The sequence below is a fragment of the Crinia signifera genome, chromosome 2 (genome assembly GCF_055691185.1).
Source record: "Crinia signifera chromosome 2, ASM5569118v1, whole genome shotgun sequence".
In the NCBI taxonomy this organism is placed as follows: domain Eukaryota; kingdom Metazoa; phylum Chordata; class Amphibia; order Anura; family Myobatrachidae; genus Crinia; species Crinia signifera.
The window spans coordinates 57,193,781-57,219,028 of record NC_139218.1 but is presented as its reverse complement, the minus strand read 5'-3'; the positions used below and the strand labels follow the sequence as shown (position 1 = coordinate 57,219,028).

The 25,248-nt window shown below is 46.1% G+C and overlaps 2 protein-coding genes across 3 annotated transcripts in view; both read right to left on the bottom strand.

Annotated features, from left to right (window-relative positions):
- Positions 1–3,212, bottom strand: part of INPP5K (inositol polyphosphate-5-phosphatase K) — a 69,095-nt gene extending 65,883 nt beyond the window's left edge. For both annotated transcript variants that reach the window (XM_083172174.1, XM_083172175.1), the window contains exon 1: positions 3,068–3,212. The gene's annotated coding sequence lies outside the window, so the exon portion shown is untranslated. The remainder of the gene's footprint in view (positions 1–3,067) is intronic.
- A 5,209-nt stretch (positions 3,213–8,421) lies between these two features.
- Positions 8,422–18,232, bottom strand: MED31 (mediator complex subunit 31). Its single transcript, XM_083172173.1, has 4 exons — positions 18,096–18,232; positions 12,180–12,254; positions 10,511–10,607; positions 8,422–9,370 (listed from the first exon to the last, which is right to left on the bottom strand). Exons 1-4 carry the CDS (start codon positions 18,118–18,120, stop codon positions 9,178–9,180), a joined length of 390 nt encoding a protein of 129 aa, XP_083028299.1. The 5' UTR covers positions 18,121–18,232; the 3' UTR covers positions 8,422–9,177.
- Between the last annotated feature and the right edge of the window lie 7,016 nt (positions 18,233–25,248).

The window sequence follows — 25,248 nt, the reverse complement described above, 5'->3', positions numbered from 1 at the left end:
GCTTTTAGGGAATTATGTTTCTCCGGCCCCTGACAGGTAGAACAAAATCCCCCAAACAAATCTATTTTAAAGCAAAAATGGAGCAATTTCTCATGAATACACGCAGGTTTCTCTGAAAGGGTTTTTTTTGAGGCTGCAAATTGAATTGGCGTAAAAAAAAAAATGCAGGAGAAACCTCAGCAAATGTCACAAAAAAACGATCAGCAGCATCAATTGATAAACAATTGAACACCCCCCATTGAATTGTATAAACATGAGTAAGAATTGGCCACAATATATACGATAAAGGTTTTTTGTGTTTAAGTCCAAAAAATGTATGCCATTATTCAAGCTTCACGTGCAAAGGATTTGACATGCAGATTTGTTTGGTCAAAAGATTAGACATGGTAACTCCAGATTAAAATGTCACTCCGAGATTTCTTTCCTGATGCACCGCTTTAATCTCCTCACTGGAACCATGTGGGATTAGTGACTGCTCATTCACACATTCATCATTCACATGGATTCCAGGTTTAGGAATGTGTGTAGACGTCCTACTGCTATGTGAGATGGGGAACCTGCATTGTACATTGCTAGGTATGAATAAGTCAGAACAGAGGAATGTTTACCTGTTATATATTAGTAATAGGAGTCATTTATTGTGTGACTTTTTAATTTTTTCAAAATACATGTGTAAGCACGTCCATGTAAAAAAGCTCTGTGATACTGGCATCCTGCCCTGTTCTATAATATGATACAGAGTACAATATCCTGCAATAAAACAGCAGGAACAGCTGTCATATGACTCAGGAAGTGCTTAGCAATAACTGCATGTGCTATGGCATACTTGCCTACTTTTGAAAACTAGCTTCAGGGAGATTATAGTTGGTAGTAGCATTTTGCAGAGATTTTGTAGAGATATGCATTAAGACGACCCTATTAGGTCAACAGGCATTGGGCCGAACACTGAAAGACGACATATGAAATAGGTCCACATTTTTGCAGCACTACTGAAATGATCAAATGCCACCCTAGGAAGCTTATTTATTTATTTTTTTCGCCCCATATTTCACCATGCTTCCTCCTCCATCTTGGATTTTGCCAGAAAAAAGGTAACCCTACGCAATAAGTGCCCTGTTCAAAGACAGAGCCTGTATCTGATCTCCACTAACTATGAGCACATAGTTGGTGGAGATCAGACATATGCTGCCCATACACTTGTGAGATATTGCATACAATCCTTCGATTTCGACCTCATCTGGCCGAGAAATCGAATGATTGTATGCACAAAATGTGTACCATTCGACGCGATGCTTGGCCACGCTGCTCGAATGTCGCGTCTCACGGTCTTATGTGCTGCACATAATATTTCTCGAATTGTATGTGCGGTCGAATGCTGTTTTGTGCGCATGCGATTTTTCTAAACGACGACGTGCGATTCTTGAAGAGTTCTGGTCACTTCCTGGCCCCTCCTCTTTTTTTTTAATCGAACGGTGCATTCGATAAATCGCATGATCGAATGCAAAATCGAATGCACTAAAATGGTTTTTTCATGTGATTTATCGAATGCTGAGCTTCAAGGGAAATCGAACCCGAGATTGCATTGAATGCAATCGCACAAGTGTATGGGCAGCATGATATTTCCATAAAGAAATCTGAATTTATGATAAGGAGACACTTCATTAATCAAAAGCAAAATAGTTTGAGGACCCCTGCAATAGAGCAATACATGATCAACTAGTAATTACATTTATATCACAGCTAAATCTCACCATACCACGAGTTCCTTCACTATGCACTTTCCATCATTAGTCCTCCATTATACCAAATGGGTATAATGTGCTTTCCTTTAGAACCTCTTTAAAACATCACAGCTTATTTACAAGAGCTTTTTGTACTGCCATGTATGGTCACCACATTAGGTATCTCTCCAAATTATTTTTAAGAGTATCAGCAATGAACAAGCTTTTGATTACAGGGTATGAAATAGGTTCTATGCAAAGATAAATAAATTAGTCCAGACGGCATATATTTCCATTAGAAATAATTGGGAACTGTTTCACAGGGTGTTCCACTTGGCAGGGCAAGAATTCAACTAGACATCCTACACAGTACCAGTATAGAGGTAGGGGTACACTGATGACACAATGCCAAGCTAGCTGCACAGGCACAGACACATCACACACTGTACCAGTATAAAGGTAGGAGGTGCATTGATGGCACAATGTCCGCTAGCTGCACATACATTACACAGGAACATCACACACTGTACCAGTATAAAGGTAGGAGGTGCATTGATGGCACAATGTCCGCTAGCTGCACATACATTACACAGGAACATCACACACTGTACCAGTATAAAGGTAGGGGTACACTGATGGCACAATGCCAGGCTAGCTGCACAGACACATCACACACTCTACCAGTATAGAGGTCAGAGTACACTGATGGCACAATGCCAGGCTAACTGTATATACACAGACAAATCACACACTGTACCAGCATAGAGGTAGGGGTACACTAATCAATGGCACAATGCCAAGCTAGCTGTACATACACATAAACATCACACACTGTACCAGTATAAAGGTACACTGATTATACAATGATATGCTAGCTGTACATACACATACATCACACTGCCCATAGATGTACACAATGCAACACAAGCTGTACACACACATCACACACTGTACCAGTATAGAGGTAGGGGTACACTGATGGCACAATTCCAGGCTAGCTGAACATACATTCATACACACAATGTACCAGTATAGAGGTAAGAGTACACTGATGGCATAATGCTAGGCTAGTTGACACATACATAGACACATCACACCACACAATGTACCAGTATAGAGGTAATGCTATGCTAGCTGTACACAGACATCACAGCACATGGAGGTACACAGTTTGCACAATGCCAGGCTAGCTGCATAAACACACATCGCACAGTACATAGAGGTACACAGGTTATACAATGCCAGTCTAGTTGCACACACACAGACATCACTGCACATAGAGGTACACAATGCTAGACTAGCTGTACATACACATCAGACACTGAATAAATGAGCACTGCAGTTACCAGTCTCTGCTCCGCCCCCGACAGATCCAGTCTCCCAAACAACTATACTCCACTTTGTTTTGGTTTAGTTTTTTCCCCCTGTCATAGGCACACCGTCATTCTCTTCCATGGGCAGGGTCGAGGCTGTCAGTGTTAAGTCACATGACACACGCTCAGCGTGGTAAGCAGCGTATCCTTGTGATCATTGGCTAACATCATCTGCAGCCCATGGATACGGTTTACATCAATGCTTGGTGACTGATTCCTCAGCGGCCATCTTTGTTACTGGAATGATTTGTTTATTTGCAGCGGTTCCCAAACTCCGTCCTCAAAGACCCCTAGCAGTTCAAGTTGCCCAGGTTACCCGGAGAAGCACGGTGTATTACCAACTCTCACATTCTAAAATCCACTTAGGTCTACAGTCATTAGGTCGACCCCACTAGGTCGACTGGCAGGAAGGTCGACCTGACTTAAGGTCGACATGGGCCAAGGTCGACATGACTGAAGGTCGAATTTGCATAAAGGTCGACATGAGGAAGGTCGACTGGTCATAAGGTCGACATGGGTTTTTCACTGTTTTTTGAGCCGACATGTGCCGACAGGCGGTATTTCATGCCCTACCATCCACTAGGGCGTGGTGGGATAATAAAATAGTGTGCCGAGCGCAGCGAGGCACCGTGCCCGAAGCATCGCGAGCGAAGCGAGCGATGCGAGGGTCCGATTCTCATTGCCAACTGTGTCCATGTCGACTGTCGACATTCGGATAAAAAAACAGTGAAAATCCCATGTCGACCTTATGACCAGTCGACCTTCCTCATGTCGACCTTTATGCAAATTCGACCTTAAGTCATGTCGACCTTGGCCCATGTCGACCTTAAGTCAGGTGGACCTTCCTGCCAGTTGACCTAGTGGGGTCGACCTAATGACTGTAGATCTAAATGCAGTCTGACGAATGATCCCATTCCATTATAAGACGGAGGAACTGGGTTGCCGACCCTCTCGAATTATATGCCGCAATCCGCGGGTCTCAGGGGAGGGGGCGGAGCTAAAACGGCACAATCGTGTCATTTTAGCCCGCCCCCTCCATGGTTACCAGTTATTTTGGCTATTTGCCGTAATGGGGGCGGGGCTTAATGATGTCACCGTTAAGCCACGCCCCCAAAACCTCGTAATGCAAGATTCCTCTCCGGGCTTCTCCCGGAGAGGATTTTTTGAAAGTCGGCAACCCTGCGGAGGAATAGCAGCAGGAATCCCCGATGATATGAGTCATAGATTCGACTCAGTGAAGCCAAGGTACATATATTACTAATTAGGTCGACCTCTAAAGGTCGACAGGGCTTACATCAACATGGCTAAGGTCAACAAATGTCGACACTCGAAAGTTTGACATGAGTTTTTCAAAAAAATGTGTCCATAATTTCGACGACATGGACACCATATCAATGTACCACGTCCTCACGTGCTTTAGCAACTATTATATTCTCCCTCAACGCCCTCCACTATTATATTCTTCCTCAATGCCCTAGTGTATGGTAGGGTATGAAATACCACCTGTTGGTACAAGTCTGCTGAATAAATTAGAAAAACTCATGTTGAGCTTTTGACTGTAGACCTAATGCTTGTATCGACCTTCTGACTGTCGATCTTAGCCATGTCAACCTAAGCCCTGCCGACTTCTAGTGGTCCACCTAATGTATGTCGACATTCAGTGTCGACCTAGTGACCGTATACCATCTCCAATACCTGCTGCAATCCCTCCTGTCCTGCCTGCAACCACATCGGGCAGCATCGCATCAGGTCCTGCAGCTACCGCCATTCCGGCAGGCCAGTGCAGTCAGCACCGACCACACACACGCACACACGCAGACCCCTCCAGAACCCAGCTGAGCAGTTTGCAGGCCTGCAGGAATATATATCCTGCCAATAGGATTGCATACTGTAATGCGATCCTGGGCGGTAGATCCCTCCCAGATTGCATTGTATATGCGATCCTATAGTAAATGGGCCCCTTAATGCATTAGCCTGAGGACAGAGAGTACTGTATGATTATCTGCCATGGAAATACTGTACAATAACCCATGATTTTGCAGACAGCGCTCCCTGAGTGGAGTATGCAATCTATATAAAAATGTGACCCGCCTTTTGTGCAGAAAGGGTTACTGCTATTTTGTTACTAAATTATGGGTGATCACTAGAGACAGGATTATATGCATTTGCATATTTGCATATGCATTTGCATATTTCGCTCATTCTCACTGGTTATTGCATATTTTACCTAAAATCTAGTGATGGTGCATATTTTAGGCCCAGCCCTCTTCCCACCCGCGAGTCACAGCACTGCTTTGCCCTGCTGCTGCTGGCCAGGTAGTGGTAGAGTGTGCAGGCCGGGGCAATATGTGCGCAGAGTGGGGAACCTTGGATGTACATAGCGTACAGTCTGACACTGCTCTAGGCTGCCAATCCATGTTGATAAAAGTCAGTGAGGGCGGATGCCATTACGAAGCTCCTGAACTTTTGCCTGCCCCTGGCCTGGGACTTTACACCAAGAGACAGACTTCTGCAGCAGAGGAGGCGGGCAGAAGGGTTGTGACATCACGTGGCGCGGAGGAAATGCTGTGTCACCGTGAGTATGCGGCGCAGGGAGGAAGCCTTCCACTGCGCCGCCCTCACACGCTATGCTGAAATTTGATCCATCTGTGCTGAAGATGAGGGTCCGTGCAGTTGATGCAAGAAGAGCTTTGGACGCTGCAGTATGCTGTAGCAGCCAGCATACTGACATCTGCAGATGCTGTGGGCCTATTTTTGAGGTTTATTTGCAACTAATTGTATGCTGATTTTTAAATAAAGAAGTTAAAAATTACTTTTTTTTATTATTTAATGTAGCATATTTTAACACTTTTCATGCATATTTTAAGTATTTTTCATGCATATTTGCATGCATATTTCAAGCTTTTTTTGTTGCATATAATCCTGTCTCTAGTGATCACTGATGGCGGGTAATAGCCCTGATAAGCCGGCCCCTGCTGTGGTTCATCAGAGATGTTGTTCGCCTGCCCCAGGCAGACAAATACAATTTCCTGAAAGCAGCCCTGTGTTCCGCGTGAAAGGGGCTGTGTGAAAACACTCAGGTTTTACTGAACCTGCGAGTTGTCTTTGGTTGGGCAATCTAATCGGATAGCCATATAAAAGAACATTGGCAAAACATCTGGATAAAAACAAAAACAGGAAGTTTTTCGCTCCCAATGTTTACCGGGGTAACTGGATACACCCCTTTGTGTGTCCCATACTGTTCTGCACAATTAAAAAATGATTAAGTCTAATCAATGACATTTATTGGGAAACTATGCATGCACAGGAGCCATTCTGCAATCGCATCTCAAAAATGCCAATGGCTCTGTCGGTTTTACAGGGTGGATATAGACGGTGTTCGTGAAAACAGGGAATCACCCTGAGTTCCTGGGCTGGTGAGGCCAAGGACTGTGTTGTGTATGCACCCTGCGACTGCATAAAGTCACTCTTAAGCCGTGTTCACTGTGCAGAAGGTGAGTCAACCGGAAACATGTTGAGAAATGTATAAATACACCAAAATCGCACTCCCAACATTTTATGGGGCCCATTTATGAAGGATTGCATTTACAATGCGATCTGGGTGGAATATTACCGGCCAGGATCACATTGTAAAATGTCATCCTATCACTGGAATGTATTATCCTCCACGCACAGGAACAGGGCTCCCAAAGGAGTCGGAGTCTGAGCCGGGCGGCAGTGCGGTATTTAGCCCATGGGCTACAAAGGGCTACTGCCATCTCAGAATGGCGGTAACCCAGGGATGCGAAGCACTGCTGCCCGATGTTGATACAAAGAAACCTATGGGGGATACGGCTGGCGGTGGTGCAGGAGGGATCACAGCAGGGATGGTAAATTCCTGCTGCAGTTCCTCCTACATACATTTGGGTGATACTTAACATTTGTGGCTAAACCCCGATAACAAGTGTTTTCGGGTATTTAGCCACAAATATTGAATGGGCCCTCAAATCTGAAATTGGGGCAGAAGACCAGTGTTCGGCAGGCTAGCTGCACTGTTGCCTTATGGGCTTGGCCAACACCCCAGGTAGCTTTTTGTTTAAAAAATAATTCAATTATATTAACTAATACCATCATATTGTTGCCACATGCACTGGATACAACAGCAGAAAAGGAATTCCTCTTCACACCTCCGTCTTCAGGAAATGGGCACAGTCTAGTTGAAATTAAATTCCTCGTAACTGTCCCATTGAAACACTCTGAAACACTGATGCTAATCACTATGCACCCATGTTGCCCCAACAACTAGGAAAGAACCAAACTCTGCCATACTTAGATTTGAACTTCATCTTAATCCTAAAAAACAAAACATATGGATGACTGGCATTGTGGATCAGGTAAGTATACTCACCGACCCCACCCCCTCCCCAACCTAATCTCTCCTCCTTGCGGTCTAACACAAACAGTACCCACATACTTACGTTCAGCATCACGGCAGTCAAGATCCCGGTGCCGGCACTGCTGGGCACATCGGTATTGTGACTGCCCACATCCCATATCCGAATCAGTGAACAAACTAGAGGAAGGGTTATGTAACAGGGCCAAGTTCTGATATCAATGACCTAGCAAAGACTCAGTTGCAGTGTTGATCTTATATACAGTATGTTGCCATTAGATTAGTTGCGCACCAGGAAAAGTCCCATTTCAGCACCCAAACGGATAACTTTTCATGTATTTTAAGCTTGCAACAGAGCTACATTTGAATATCTCCATTGGGTGCCCTCTAGTGGCTGCTGGAGCTAAAACATTTCAATTCATGTGTCTCTTAATGCCCCTTACACATGGGCGAAGGGAGCAGTGTCCTGAGCAATCTAGTTAAGTACAGATCGCTCAGTACACAGCTTTGCACCAGTGATGTGTGTTGTGCAATCTGTCACTGCCCATGTTCTCAACTGGGAGAACACAGACTGACTAGATTTATACTGCATGCAGTATATATCTAGTTAGGTGATAGCGACGCGTGGGACTGTGCATTGCCATCGCCCATACACACGGAGCGATCTGTGCTTCAATTCTAAGCGATCTGTCTGTCATCGCCCCATGTGTATGGCCCATAAGTCCGAGCAGGAAGAACATCTCATTAAGTATAAATATCAGCGACTGTATATGTATTAGTCAGTTATAATAAAGCCATACAGTGGCTTTCTATGTCTCTAAAATGTCCATTACTCAAGTTACAGCTTTTGTTGTGTGAAAGTTCTGAAATACTCAAATTATTAAATCAATTCATAAAAGAAAAAACAGATTGGATCATGTCTTCATATTTGCAGCACTGACTTTACAACACTGAATAAGCTAAGGTAGGTTTTATTCTGATACCACTTTATATAGATGATTGTGAAAACCCTCCAAGTGTTTATTTATTTATTTTTTATGTACAAAAAAATAAAGTTAAAACAAAAAGAAAATTGTCAAAGACAAAAATATAAAACCAAAATATTCACAAATTGGTGAGCTAAAGTAGCAAAATCTAATGATCACCAATAATATAGGAACAGGGAGGGGGTCCAAATATATGATCATTATAAATAATAACATAATGTACCAAGGCATTTGGGATTAACCTACAATACATCTTTATAGGTGTTTAATCCTTTAGATGTGCTAGAGTGAGCGTTCTGCTGCAGTAGTCACATGATCATAGGAAAAGTCTGTCAAGCAGTATAGGAGTCCGGAACCTGCCCTCATTCTGATTTACACTGGTATAGATAACTGGAAAGATATTCTGTGGGAGGTTTCAACTGGGCATCACAATTAGATCCACAAAACAGTTATTTACCATTGTAATTTATGTAGCGCACAGTCTCATTGCATCCGCTTCTTGGTACAATGCAAAGAATAGGAGGGAGGGCAACAGTAAACACATGTACTACAACCAGGTTTACTGGTGTGATCAGGATATAAACAAGGTTTATGTACTCTCTGATATCCTAAACATCCACGTAGTTATGGTAGATGTATTCCCACACTGCTGGGCACATCCAGTCTTTGCACCCTGTGTGGTGCATTGTGGGATCCACAGTCAGAAGGTGGCTCAGACAAGTGCGTCATTTTCCAATGGTGTTGTTCTGCGGCTGCTGCTCTGCCAGGGCATGCTGCAGTCGCACTCGTTTGCGAGAGTAGTGCTGCCAATGTAAGATTTGCTGTTCATCAATAAACTTGGCACACTGGGCATTTACCAACTCCTTGCGGAAGTGTTCATACTGCAGTAACTCCAGCATGTGCAAGCATTGTGGGTACCTGATGAAGACAAAAAGGCACAGCAATGGGTGCGAGAGCAATATACAGTAACTGGAGAGCACAGAACCACCCCAGGTAATTTACAGCAAACACATTTACATATTATAGTAACAAAATATTAAACATATACTTCTCGCTTTTATGGGGACAGAAACTCTGAGCTGCATATTTAATTTGCATCTCTACCCACTTATTTTATAACGTACATGTGTCCTCATGCATCCAGCCTTAATACGCCGCGCAGTGAGCAATACCTGGCGGGAGTAATCTGACAAGTCCCGTGCAACTCTGCTAGTGCTGGATTTTTCCTATTCCGAAAATGCATCTTGGTAACGTCGCAATGCGACTAAGATGCACCGGTAGACTGCTGCTTAATTTGATGTGCGACAGTCTGTATACGAAGCACAACAGAACTCTGTGTGGAAACAAGCCGGAGCCTCTGCATTATAGCATGCAAATTCAGAGACTCCATCACACACTGATATACAAGTGTTGTATATAAACTTAATCTGCAGAGTCTCCTGCTGCTTCCTAGTCACATCACTCTGGATGGTGGCCATTTAAACCCATAAGCACACAGATATATGCTGCAAAAGAACTCCTGAATGAATTTTCCCCTTGGTCTAAAGGCCATAACCTATAAGTAGTGGTGAAATTCCTCTGCTAATGGGTCCGCCGGGGACTAACCAATCAGAACCCCCGTTCGCTAGGTCGCAAGTAACGTATTCTCCAACAAAGCATAGGGTTCACACTAGGCTGTTTTAGCCCTCCATGATTTTTAAAGGGCAAAATGTATCCTGCCCCTCTAGCAGTGCCCTGCTAGAACAACTTGCTGTCTGTCCCCACCGTTGCACACAGGGAAGCCCAGCGCCACCATAGTTGCTCCGCACTTCCCCCACAGTGACTTTGGCGGGGCCAGACTCACACCAAATGGCGACGTCCTGCCACACCACAATAGTAACGCCTCAAATTGTGACTTTGGCAGCCTGGGCCCACCCCCACAGTAATGGAGGCAGGCGGTCAGGCCACCCGCTCCATGCTTCCCCCGTACCTCAACAACCTGTCTTGACCAGATCCTAGAAGGATCACCACACACACACATATATTCCAAATTCTGATAAAGGCGTGTCTTCAACTTACTTTAAATATTTTGCATACTCAGGATCCTTCCAATACAGTAAGTATTTCAGATAGTTCACAAATGGCTTCTCCTTGAAGTATCCCCTCTGTGCAAGGACTAGATATGGGTAAAGACAGATGTATAAGACACATAATGGTATATGGGTAACACTGGTATTCAGTGCAAAATGACAAAGTACTTTCCACAGGAATACCAAATATAATGACTCCTGCTTTATTAACCTAGATTTTGTTGTTAAATTGTTAGTGTACTTTAGTGTAGCGCGTACCCTCGCATGGCTCGCCCAATCGGAGTTCACGTGGATGTTAAAGAATACAAAAGTCCAAAAAATGGAAAACTCAAGTCTACCTTTTGTTTGAGTCCATCATCACATAATAAAACCTAATACCTCTTTCACATTGCACAAATAACCCGTGTCAAAGTGCGGTGTGAAAAGGCCATTTGAAAATTATCCGGGTCCAGCAACCCGGCATTCCGACCCAGGTTAAAAAAAAAGGATTAATTTAATCTTCGGTCGGACCCAGAATGCTGTGCAGTGTGAACGGGTAACACGGGCTGAGCGATACGGGTCCCGTTCACACTATAGGGACGAGGCAGCATCAGTTGAAATAACTGCCTCCTCCCCTGCCCCCCAATGAAGGGTCGCTCCAGGGACTGACCCTTGTCCAAATCCTGGGATTTACCCAGCATTTACGATGTGAAAGGGGTATAAGTATGACCAACACAATTTATTTAATTTAATATTTTTTTACTATATTCCTCAATAAGAGACTTTTGGCATAGGGTTGCTGTGAAAACAATTCTGATCCAATAGGGAAGCACCAGTATATGTAACAGAAGTGTAACAATAAATACAAAAAGTGAGCGAATTACATATTTGCATGTTATATACACAATATTTTTCATGCAACACACACAAAATGGCAATTACCTGTCCAGCTGTACATGACTTGAAAACGTTGTAAAGTTTTACATAGAATATAGACACAGACTACAGAATTCCCATATTTACACCCTATATCCTAATCTAGCACCATGGGCCAGACAAGTCATGGATAATTACTGCAGGTTAAATGAGCAACCAGAGCTATTCAATTACAGCTCACAGGCTGAACTTAACAGGATACGGTCATTTGGTCTACACCATTAGATCGACAGGGGTCAAGGTCGACACAAAATGTCACTGTTTTTTGAGCCGACATGTGCGGACAGGCGGTGTTTCATGCCCTACCATCCACTAGGACGTGGTGGGAGAATAAAATAGTGCATGAGGCACCGTGCCCGAAGCATCGCGAGCGAAACGGGGATGCGGTGCACTTGAAACTGTGCCCATGTCGACATTCGGGTCAAAACACAGTGAAAAACCCCATGTCGACCTTTTGACTGTCAACCTAATGCTCGTATCGACCTAGACCCATGTCGACCAACATGCTGTAGACCAAATGATCCCAACCCACAAACATGTTAAACCATAGCTTCAGGTAATTATCCCAGGTTCTATCAGTTTACGCCTTATAGTGTATAATTTACCATGCCCAAAAAATTTGGTCTGTAACTGAATAACCACCGACTTTAAACACCGCGGCTACCATCGTTTTCCCAGAAGGTAAATTACTGCATCCAATTAAATTTGTGCCTTATTGAACATTATTTTCACACAATACTTACAGTTAAGGTAATTGGGATTTGCCAAACATTGAACAAATTCCAACTCCAGCTGGAACCTAATCCGTGCTTGTTCATCTGTAAAAAGAAACAAAAAAGAAAAACGTAAAAACAAAAAGGTCTCTGCTAATTGAATTCATGGATTTATATTGAGTCCATTGTTAAGAACACATGCTTTTCATGGGCAATGCGACAATTCACGGCCGTTATCCGCAAAACGGGCCCGACAGCTTCTGAAGTCGGGCCCAATCTGCCTCTTCAAGGCTATCGGCCAAGACAGCATTGAATAGGCTCCAGGCACTATTTCCCCCATCAGAAATAGCGGCAGGGATTGAATACTCCCCTAAATGGTCAAAAACAGACTAAATGCTTTTCCACAATGTTGTGACATTCATTCAATAACCACATATATCCTGAAAATGTGGTATATGTTTAAGGCCAGAGGTCTAGATAGTGTCCTAACTACAAATGATAATATTTATATAGCACTTTTCTGCCAATAGGACTCAAAGTGCTTTACATTTGCCTTTAGAGCACACAAAGCAAAGCAAGCTTAACACTGGATATTAGCAAGATGCTTGAGAGAACAGGAAAGTTTTGAGTGGGGGCTAGGGAAGCCAATCCCGGGGCATTTTTTCAATCCCGGGATTCGGGATTGAAAAATGCTCAATCCCGGGATTGGCTTTCCTAATAAAAAAACGCCCTGGCCGCCCCGCATTTACTTACATTTGCAGGGGCGGCCGGGTTGATGGGTGGGAGCCGGGATACCGGGTGTGCAGCTTCATCCGGCCGGCGGCATGGTGGGAGCCGGGATACCGGGTGGGCAGCTTCCTACTTCGGGAGCCGGGTTGCTGGGTCGGCTGGCTGGCTAGGTGGGCGGGCGACTTCATAATGCGGAGTTGCTTGCTTGCTGGGTGGGCTGGCTAGGTGGACGGGCGGCTTCATCCCTGCCTGCCTGCGCAGCGTGACCTCTCGTCACGCTGAGAGGTCACGCTGCGCAGGGTTGCTCTGCCGGGTATGGGAGTATCCGGGCAGCGGCTGAGCGAGTGCTCAGCCGCTGCCCGGCATTAGACTGCGCATGCGCAGTCTAATCCCGAAAATCCCGGGATTGGAAACTCCAATCCCGGGATTGAAATCCCGGCGTTTTGGGGGCCAAATCCCGGGATCCCGCCGATCCCGGGATTGGCCACCCTAGTGGGGGCCAATAGCACTGGAGGGAAGAATGTTCCATAGAGTCAGAGCCACAAAGCCGAAAGCTCTACCCCCAGATTCTAGGTATTGTTAACAATCATCTGCATATCGCAGTAATGAAGATGGGCAGTAAGGAATCAGAAGCTGCTTCAGGTACTTTGGGCTCTGATCATGAAGGGCTTTAAAAGCCATTAAGCCAACTCAAAAGCAATTCCCAATCTAATACCCCTTTTACACCGCCTCCAAACTCCGGGTCTTTGGCGGGTCAGAGGCGGTGTAAATCCATCACGCCGTGTCCCTTTACACGGGACTTCTACCCAGGTCCTGACCTATGTAGAACACGGCCAGGACCTGGGTAGAGGGCGGTGTAAATGGGTACGCCGGGTCGGATGACCCGGCTCCCATTTACATGAATGGGGGACGTCCAACCTGCGGATCGCAGCGTCCGCAGGTTGGACAGGGGGCACAGACAGCCTGCGCTGCTGTCTGCTATACTCTGCAGACAGCAGCGGCGGCAGCGTAGGAGGTGAATGGTTGCCTTTGTGCGGCATCCATTTACCTCCCGGACGGCAGCTGGGGGCTTAAATTGGTGCTGGGCCGCCCCCAGCACGGCAATCGGTGTATCCGGTGGGGATCACCGCGGTCCCGGCGCTTGGAGATGATGCGCCGCCTCCGTCTACACTGCGGGTGGGCACCGCAGTGTAAATGGAGAAAATCCCGGATCCGACCCCGCTTGGATCCTTCTTCCAAATGCCGGGATTTTTGGTGTAAAAGGGGTATTACAGGCAGCCAGTGAAGGGAGTAGAGAATGGGCGTTGTGGGGCTGGTTGGTTAATAGCCTGGCAGCTGCATTTTGTACCATCTGCAAAAAGTGCAATTCTTTTTCTGGGAGACCAAGGGAATGAAGTGCTTTATTCTGCCTAAATAGGGCTAAAGATTCTTCACAGCCCATACAATAACCATTATTCTAGTAGCACATCTCACAATAACGCACACACATAGAGGGGGACAATTTAACTGTTTAATAGGTGCCCATAATTGCATACTGACAATTATATGCAATTTGGTACTTGTATGCTATCACGGCTCCCATCGCATGCCATATGTAGTGGCATGCGATTTTTCTGGTTTTTTTTACGCATTTGTTGTAAAAATCGCATGCCATCGCATCGCATGCCATGCGATGTGATGCAATGGCATGCGATTTTGATCACAAATGCATTTAAATTATTAGCAAACATGTTAAAAGCACCCCAAATGTCTTTTTTCACACTGTACCCCCCCACTATGAACGCCAACCCGAAGCGTGGCGAGCGCAGCGGTACGCGTCCTACGACCTTTTCATACCCCCACTATCCACGTTGGCGTGGAGTTGAGAAAAGAAAGTGTGGCGAGCGCAGCAAGCCACCGAGCCCGAAGCGTGGCGAGCGCAGCGAGCCCTGCGAGGGGACGCGGATACCTTCACAGGTATCCGCGTCCCCTCGCGGGCTTTACAGGTATCCGCATCCGCTCGCCACACTTTCTATTCTCAACTCCACGCCGACGTGGATAGTGGGGGTATGAAAAGGTCAGAGGACGCGTACCGCTGCGCTCGCCACGCTTCAGCGTTCATAGTGGGGGTGGTAAAGTAACAAATGCCCTTTGGGGTGCATTTAACATGAGTTTAACACATGTCAATGATTTCTGTGAAAAATGGCATCGCATCACATCCGATTTTTTCCTATACGATGCCCATCGTGGGAGCCATGATACTACACAAGTACCTGCAATTTTCATATGAATTTGGGCGCCCATTGTTTTAGCTCGCTGCAGGTTCAGCTGTATAAACCGGCTAACGACAACTAATAGGTCACTTTTCAGACATTTCTGCTTTCCAGCACAAGAGAAACGCTGGCGTGAGAAGCCTCCATCTGAACAAAGCAACAATTAAACTCATCCATTGGTCATTGACAGACGATGTGCAAACAACTGTAGGCTTCCAATAAGCGGGATAGTGTTCCTGCTAGACCTGAAGATACTGCTGGTGTTTCAGCTCCAGCTTCATACTGGGACAAATAAGGGGGATGCGGTCAATTTACTTACAGTCAAAATACCGACAACCATTGACCGCTGGTCAAAATACCGACTTGTACATGATTTACCATTCCGGTGGACATGGAGGGGGGAAATAATAGTGTGCCGAGTACAGCGCGGCACTGTGCCCGAAGCATGGGGTTCATGTCGACCTATGTCAACATACAGACACAAAAAAATATGAAAAGACGTGTATTTTTTGACCTGTCTATATTTTAAATGTAGGTTTTTTGACCATGTCGGGATTTTGATTGTAGGTAAATCAATCGTGGCTTGGCATCAGTGCTGAAATCAGGGACAAGCCATATGTAGTACTCGGCAATACTCAAGAATACTAGTATCAGTCTCTGAACCTACTAGTCCAGGGGTCTTCAACCCATGGCCCGCGGGCCACGAGTGGCCCGCGGAGCTGATCTCAGTGGCCCCCTGCCCGCCGGCCCGCCATGCACAGGATTTTTTTTTTTTTAAGTAAAAGAAAATGCTACAGAGGGAGGCAGTGTAATGGAGTCCCCTTGGGTGCCGCCTACCCGATTTCCATTGGCTGCAGGAAGGGCAGAGGAGTTTATCCAGCGCGGCTGAGGGAGGAGGAGGCACGTCTGGTCACGAGCTGGGGAGTTGGGATCTGGCGAAGCTGCGGGAGGAGGAGACGCAGCTGGCGGGAGCAGGGGACCCAGCACTGGAACTGCAGGAGGAGGAGGCACAGCTGTCGGAGGGGACCCGGCGAAACTGCAGGAGGAGGCATGGATGGTGGAAGCAGGTGACCCGTCAAAGCTGCAGGATGAGGAGGTACATCTGGCGGGAGCAGGGGACCTGGCAAAGCTGCAGGCATTACTGGGGGCATTGTGTGTGGGGCATTACTGGGGGCATTGTGTGTGAGGGGCACTGCTGGGGCATTGTGTGTGAGGGGCACTGCTGGGGCATTGTGTGTGAGGGGCACTGCTGGGGCATTGTGTGTGAGGGGCACTGCTGGGGCATTGTGTGAGGGGCACTGCTGGGGCATTGTGTGAGGGGCACTGCTGGGGCATTGTGTGTGAGGGGCACTGCTGGGGCATTGTGTGTGAGGGGCACTGCTGGGGCATTGTGTGTGAGGGGCACTGCTGGGGCATTGTGTGTGAGGGGCACTGCTGGGGCATTGTGTGTGAGGGGCACTGCTGGGGCATTGTGTGTGAGGGGCACTGCTGGGGCATTGTGTGTGAGGGGCACTGCTGGGGCATTGTGTGTGATGGGCACTGCTGGGGCATTGTGTGTGAGGGGCACTGCTGGGGCATTAGGTGAGGGGCACTGCTGGGGCATCATTTGTATAAGCAGGAGTACTGCTGGCATTATGGTCTGTGGCATAATGGGCATCAGTGTGGGGCATAATGTGCAATGGGCATAATTCTGTGTGGATTAATGTGTAATAGGCATCACGGTGCGGCATTATGTGTAATGGGCATTATGGTGTATGAAAATGTACAACAGGTATTACGGTGTGTGGCATAATGTCTAATGGACACTATGGTGTGATGCACAATGTGTAATGGGCATTACGGATAAACAGTGTAACAGTGTATATTGATTTAAGTAGCCTTTCATTGTTTGGGTTTGATCTGTGAGGCATACTATTTCACTGTGTGGGCCTTTATGTTTATATGTCATTGTGCAGCCTTCATTCAACTTAAGCGTGTGAGGACAACGACCATTCCTGCGGTAACCAATGTCTGGTCATGCAGGTTGCAAAAGAGGTGTCAGGTAATTGTTTTCCTGCTAGTTCACACTCGTTATAATTAGACCACGCCCCTTATAATTAGGTCACACCCGTTTTTGGGAGCGCGCCTACGGCGCATGCAATTTATTCAATATCAAATTATATATGGGGGGGGGGGGACCAATATTTTACTGTTTGCACTGGAACCCAAATTTGCTGCTGATAACTATTAGGGTGTGTGTGTGGGGGGTTATGTGCTGAGTATGGGCGGCTGTGCCAACTATCTATGAAGGACTGTGCTGACGTTATAGGGGAGCTGTGATTCTATGGGGCTGTCCGAAATTCCGTAGGCGATTTTAGTGGCCCTCGGGCTTCACTGGATTTTTTTAGGTGGCCCACGCTGTCTTAAAGGTTGAAGACCCCTGTACTAGTCCATGAATCAACACCTCTACCTTCTCTAGTTCAGGCTTTAGAAGTCTTCCCCAGATCCTTAGCCAGTGTTTCCAAAACGACACCATTTCAGTCCAAGTTTTAAGGATATCCTTTCTTGAGTCCAGATGGCTAAAACAATTTAGCTGAGGTATTATATCACCTGTGCTCAAGCATAGATATCCTTAAAATCTGGAATGTAATGGTTGAGTTTGGGAAACTCGGTCCAAATACGGCAGACATTCTCATCTGTCATTCGTCAGATTGGATAGTAACTCTTTGCTATGACCTGCTCCCCACGGTGGGGCTGCACTCGCCTGTAGATATGGCTGCAGCCGTTCTCACCCCCACCTGTGGGCATGGCTGCAGCCGTTCTCACGCCCAGTTATCGCCGCGACTTCTCGATCGGTGAAAGGGTGTTCGGGGGTTACCGCCCGTGGCTGCAGGGCTTACAGACATAACTTTCCACATCTGAGGGTATGGGGGATAGTACTGTGCTACCCGTGGTGGATGATGGACCCCGGTTATATGACGCATACCTGTTTCTATGCAGCTGGCCGCCATATCGTGACTCACTGACACCAGTTGCTGAAAGCCAACAGAAAACGGAAATGAAATGTAGACGCAGTTGCCAGGATGCAGACGAGAGCGGAAGTGACGTTAAATGTAGGTGCGGTCCAAGCCTCGTTTTGGATCCACGGCTCATGAATTTAGAATACATATAAATCTAATGCTAATGAGACCATTGCCCATTTATTTACATTACAGACATTTAGGGGTTACAAGTTCCTGGTGTTCGGCTGTAGTAGTGCACTGTGTCATGTACCTCAGTTGGCCACAAGATGACGGTGTGCACAGGATGGGTGTGTGTTGAACTGTAATTTATGTTTTAGATAAAGGTGCCAGATATTATTTGGATGGCTGACAAACAGTGTCAAGGTCAACATGCACAATGTCGACATTGAAAAAGTGTCAACATAGAAAAGGTGGGCTCCAATGACTCTGGGAATGGTAAAGTGTGCCAATCTCAGCGGTAGCGGCGTGAGGTATCTGTCCCAAAGCGATTACAGATTGGTGGTCCACTTGCTTAGGTGCCAACATTGACACACGTTTCACAAGAGGTGAAAAACTTGTCCATCTTATCACGTCGACTTTTTGCTTGTGTCAACCTTTTCTCAATGTCGACCTTGACATTGTCTGTGAGATATACCACACCCGATGCAAACCTGTCACCCCACTTGTAGTTGATGGACACTAATAGTTCTATACAGTACACTGCAGTGCATTGCCCTGTTTGTCTTCCTTAGCATCCCCTAATGTCGGAATTTAAAAAATTCCCTGGGATTGGCATCCCTAGATCAGTAGGAAGAAAAGGTGAAAAGGTTTGGGAACCACTACTGTAAGGAATTAACGTTTACATTCCCACAGTTCATATTTCACAATTTCAATCAGCATGAATTAATTAAAAACTCATGGCTATGATTAGTTTGCAGTCATTGGGCATTCATGGATAAATGAGCTGGATTTATTTCTGATAGATGCAAAATATAAAATGTGCTACAATCACCGTCACATTGCTGACCAATTTTTAATGCATGGCATAAACCAGTGTTTCCCAAACTCCACCATTAGTGTGCAGTTTGTTCCTATGCCTAATTCCAAATGGTTAAATCAAATTGACTAGGGTACCAAGTAAGTCACCTCTGCTCAAGAAAACAATATCCTTAAAACTTGGACTGTAATGGCAGAGTCTTGGAAATTCTTGCCTAATTAAATGCAAAGTGATGCTTGATCAAGTGAAATCTTTAAAAAATGTCTGGAATGTGAATCATTACGAACCTCTTATTTGTATAGTTACTGTCCTCAATTCAGCACATGGAGGTTGGCATGAACTGCACAAAGTATCTGCATTTCACACAGTACATTTTTCTGGGACACACACTGCTATCGAGGTATGTGACCAGGTTATGGGGCTCATTTATCAAGGATCGCTCAATGCGATCTGGGCAGAATATTACCGCCCAAGATCGCATTGTAAAATGCGATCCTATCACCCGAATGTATTGTCTCCTGCTCACAGGGACAGGGCTCCGAAAGAAGCCCATCCCTGCGATGCGCTGAGCCAGGCACCAGGGGGGTTAGCGCTAACCACAAGCAGTGCGATCCGTAGCTACATAGGTTACAATGGACTACCGCCACCTCATAATGGCGGTAGCCCAGGGATGCGAATCGCTGCTGCCCGATGTTGATAAATGGGGGATGCGACCGGCAGCGGTGCTGGAGGGATTGGAGATTCCTGCTACGGTCCCTTCTGATACATTCGGGTGATACTTAATATTTGTAGCTAACCCCCAAAAAACAGGTGTTTTCCGGGATTCAGCCACAAATATTGAATGATAAATCGGCCCCTTTGTCACCTGCTGCACACCTGTACAGGGTAATGGGGAAGACACACAAGCAGTGGGGCCTTATGGGAAAATCGCTGTCCTTCATGGTGATCAGCAGCCACCAGCGGTGTAGCTAGGCGCCATGGTGCCCGGAGCAATGGCATATTTCGCGCCCCCCCAGTAATGAATTGGGGGCGAGGCTAACATGTGTTGGCATGTCACATTTGAAAAGAAAAAACTTAAAAAACACAGTAACGGAATCTGCTGCGCTATATAAGACACTGTAACAGAATCTGCTGCGCTATATAAGACGCTGTAACGGAATCTGCTGCGCTATATAAGACGCTGTAACAGAATCTGCTGCGCTATATAAGACGCTGTAACGGAATCTGCTGCGCTATATAAGACGCTGTAACGGAATCTGCTGCGCTATATAAGACGCTGTAACGGAATCTGCTGCGCTATATAAGACGCTGTAACGGAATCTGCTGCGCTATATAACAACCTGTAACAGAATCTGCTGCGCTATATAAGACACTGTAACGGAATCTGCTGCGCTATATAAGACACTGTAACGGAATCTGCTGTGCTATATAACAACCTGTAACGGAATCTGCTGCGCTATATTAGACACTGTAACGGAATCTGCTTCGCTATATAAGACGCTGTAACGGAATCTGCTGCGCTATATAACAACCTGTAACGGAATCTGCTGCGCTATATAAGACGCTGTAACGGAATCTGCAGCGCTAGATAAGACGCTGTAACGGAATCTGCAGCGCTATATAACAACCTGTAACGGAATCTGCTGTGCTATATAAGACACTGTAACGGGATCTGCTGCGCTATATAAGACGCTGTAACGGAATCTGCTGTGCTATATAACAACCTGTAACGGAATCTGCTGCGCTACTGTATAAGCACTTAATTTCGCGAGCAGTAATTTTCACGATAATGACAAAATCGGCGATTTCGCGAGCTGAAAATTTCGCGATTATCCACTGTACCTGCTACTATACCTGATGTAAATAGAACCCCCGTAGTGGGGGAGGATATTTCGCGAGGCTTTAATTTTCGCGATGAAAGAAGGCTCGCGAAAATCGCGAAAATTAAAGCCACGCGAAAATAAGTGCTTTTACAGTATATAAGACACTGTAACAGAATCTGCTGTGCTATATAACAACCTGTAACGGAAGCTGCTGCGCTATATAAGACACTGTAACGGAAGCTGCTGCGCTATATAAGACACTGTAACGGAATCTGCTGCACTATATAAGACACTGTAACGGAATCTGCTGCACTATATAAGACGCTGTAACGGAATCTGCTGCGCTATATAAGACGCTGTAACGGAATCTGCTGCGCTATATAACAACCTGTAATGGAATCTGCTGCGCTACATAACAACCTGTAACGGAATCTGCTGCGCTATATAAGACACTGTAACGGAATCTGCTGCGCTATATAAGACACTGTAACGGAATCTGCTGCGCTATATAAGACGTTGTAATGGAATCTGCTGCGCTATATAAGAGGCTGTAACGGAATCTGATGCGCTATATAACAACCTGTAACGGAATCTGCTGCGCTATATAAGACGCTGTAACGGAATCTGCAGCGCTATATAACAACCTGTAACGGAATCTGCTGTGCTATATAAGACCCTGGGTACTTATGTAGTATCTGGACGCCCGATTATCGCATCGCATCCGACCAAATCGCATGCGATGCGATGGACCCGATTTTCCATAGGATTCTATAGGAAAAAGGGTCCTTTTCATTTCCCCACTATTCAACTACGCATGGAAATGGATATAAACCTGTGGCGAGCGTAGCGAGCCACCGAGCCCGAAGCGCGGCGAGCGGATGTGGATTCGTTAAAAAGTATTCCGCATTCCCTCGCTGCGCTCGCCACGCTTTGGGCTCGGTGGCTCGCTACGCTCGCCACTGGTTTATATCCAACTCCATGCGTAGTTGGATAGTGGGGAAATGAAAAGGACCCTTTTTCCCATAGAATCCTATGGAAAATCGGGTCCATCGCATCGCATCGCATGCGATGGGATGGACCCGATTTTTTAATCGGGCGTCCAGATACTACATAAGTACCAGACACTAACGGAATCTGCTGCCCTATATAAGATGCTGTTACGGAATCTGCTGCACTATATAAGACACTGTAACGGAATCTGCTGTGCTATATAACAACCTGTAACGGAAGCTGCTGCGCTATATAAGACACTGTAACGGAAGCTGCTGCGCTATATAAGACACTGTAACGGAATCTGCTGCGCTATATAAGACACTGTAACGGAATCTGCTGCGCTATATAAGACACTGTAACGGAATCTGCTGCACTATATAAGACACTGTAACGGAATCTGCTGCGCTATATAAGACGCTGTAACGGAATCTGCTGCGCTATATAACAACCTGTAACGGAATCTGCTGAGCTATATAAGACGCTGTAATGGAATCTGCAGCGCTATATAACAACCTGTAACGGAATCTGCTGTGCTATATAAGACACTGTAACGGAATCTGCTGCGCTATATAAGACGCTGTAACGGAATCTGCTGCGCTATATAACAACCTGTAACGGAATCTGCTGTGCTATATAAGACACTGTAACGGAATCTGCTGCACTATATAACAACCTGTAACGGAAGCTGCTGCGCTATATAAGACACTGTAACGGAAGCTGCTGCGCTATATAAGATGCTGTAACGGAATCTGCTGCGCTATATAAGACACTGTAACGGAATCTGCTGCGCTATATAAGACACTGTAACAGAATCTGCTGCGCTATATAAGACACTGTAACGGAATCTGCTGCACTATATAAGACACTGTAACGGAATCTGCTGTGCTGTTTAACAACCTGTAACGGAAGCTGCTGCGCTATATAAGACACTGTAACGGAATCTGTTGCGCTATATAAGACACTGTAACGGAATCCGCTGCACTATATAAGACACTGTAACGGAATCCGCTGCACTATATAAGACACTGTAACGGAATCTGCTGCGCTATATAACACACTGTAATGGAATCCGCTGCGCTATATAAGGCGCTGTAACGGAATCCGCTGCACTATATAAGACGCTGTAACGGAAGCTGCTGCGCTATATAAGACACTGTAACAGAATCTGCTGCGCTATATAACACACTGTACTGGAATCCGCTGCACTAAATAAGACGCTGTAACGGAAGCTGCTGCGCTATATAACAACCTGTAACGGAATCTGCTGCGCTATATAACATGCTGACAGCTGTAAATAAAGATAAATAAATAAAGATAGATATATACAGCATAAATAAAGATATATACAGCACAGCAGGCCAGGGCAGCAGCAGAAGCCAGAGATTCACTCTAAACCCCCCCCCCCCCCCCCCCAAATCCACCAAAAAAACAAGCACATTACTTTGTTTATTGTAAGAACTGTTTTAGCTGTAAAACAAATAAATAATCACTCCACCTTCAATAACAGGATAAGGCACGGGCGGCAGCCAGCAAGACACCTTCTCCTCCTCCAGGCTACAGCCAGCGCTTGGGAAGGCTGATGAGTGACGCTGCTGTAGCCAGGGAGGGGGTCAGAGACAGGTGACTCTGGCTGCTGCTGGTACTGGGAGGGGTCTGCTCTGTACAGTGCGTCAAGGTCAGTGCTGCTACGCTGCCTGCCCTGCCCGGAAGCCGGACCGAGCAGCAGCAGCAATTCAGAAACAGGAGGAGGACATAGCCTAGGTCCGACTCGGTGTCAGCCCGCCGCCCGGCCTTACCGCCCGTGATGCTTGGCGGCAGGGACCGGGCGGGCAGGGCAGCCGCCGGCGCTGCGCACGCTGTCCGGGCCGTTAGTTACTTATGCAGACACTTCACTTTAGAGATGGGTCGTTCGCGAACGAACTGGATCTTTTGAACTGATCCCATTCGAACGAATGACCCGTCGATCTCTCTCCCCCCCCCAAAAAAAAGGTGATCCGTCTCAGTTTACAATGCATTTTCCTGATCTCAGTGCTGCCACCTGTGGCAGCTGAGATGTACTACCTCTGTAGACTGAGTACAGTGCTGTGACTACAAGTGATAGAAAGATTAGCTGCTGCCAGGGATGGCCATCGGTGCAGACGCCATTGATGGTTGGCATCGATGGTGATTCTGCACCCAGCCATCGATCAGTGGTTTTACTCGGTCATGTATATCCCCCTTTCTGTAAAAGCGAACCGTGGGTCTGCCTAAAAGATCCGTATCTTTCCACCACGCGACCCGGTAGGTCGCGGATCAGCTTAATGATCCGTTTCGGCCATCTCTGCTTCGCTTGCAGGGATCATTTGCGGAGGGGGGGCGGGCCGGCGGCGCCAGTCAACCAATCGCCGCCCGGAGCATGAGCTCCGGTGGCTCCGCCCTCCCTACGCCTCTGACAGACACAATGTCATCTCTTTCCTCTTCCTGGTAATGGATGGTCCTGTGCACACCTGCACAAGCCTATAGCATCACATATGGTGGTTTCTTTTACCAACTTGGAGGATTAGCAAAGTGGATAGCATTCCTGCCTTCCTTCATTCTGACCAAGGAGAGCATGTTTGTTCTCCCAATGTTTGCATGGAATGGATTTCCTGTATGTGCTCTGGATTCCTCCCACAGTTCAAAACATATATTGGTTGATTATTTTTCCCTTGGTGAAATGTAATGATGTTGTGTTCAAGCGGTGGAGAACGTAGATTTTCTAATTTGGCAGCGAATGTTATTGCTATACAATAAAGTACTGCAGAATATGGGGCAGATGTATTAAGCCTTAACAAGAGATAAATGCACGGGTGATATGGCCAGATGTACTAAGCTTGAAAAGTGATAAATGGAGAGTGATAACCAGACAGCCAATCAGCTCCTACCTGACATGTTACAGACTGGTTTTGAAAAATGACAGGTAGGTGCCGATTGGCTGGTTGTTTATCACTCTCCCTTTTATCACTTTTTGAAGCTTGATACATCTGGCCCATAGAGAGATAAACGGCCAGCCAATCAGCTCCTTACTGACTTTTTTGAAATACAGCCTGTAACATGACAGTTAGCAGGTGATTGGCTCGACGTTTATCTCTCTATCACCCTTGCATTTATCTCTTGTTAAGGGTTAATACATCTGCCCCTTTGTTCTGTATGTATTATACATGTTACATACCAGTAACTGTTACTTTGGCACTTTCCTATTAGTATTGCTATTTTAGGACCGTTTTTTGACCCTATAGGTGTCTCAAATAGTGCATGACATTAGTACCTGTAAAATAAAACATCTTACTTCCTGTGATGTTAGGG

Coding starts and splice junctions, on each gene's coding strand:
- MED31 (XM_083172173.1), bottom strand. CDS start 18,120: ATGGCGGCCAGCTGCATAGAAACAG. Junction 12,255..18,095: donor GGCCAGCTGCATAGAAACAG/GTATGCGTCATA, acceptor TTCTTTTTACAG/ATGAACAAGCACGGATTAGG. Junction 10,608..12,179: donor AAATCCCAATTACCTTAACT/GTAAGTATTGTG, acceptor ACCCATATCTAG/TCCTTGCACAGAGGGGATAC.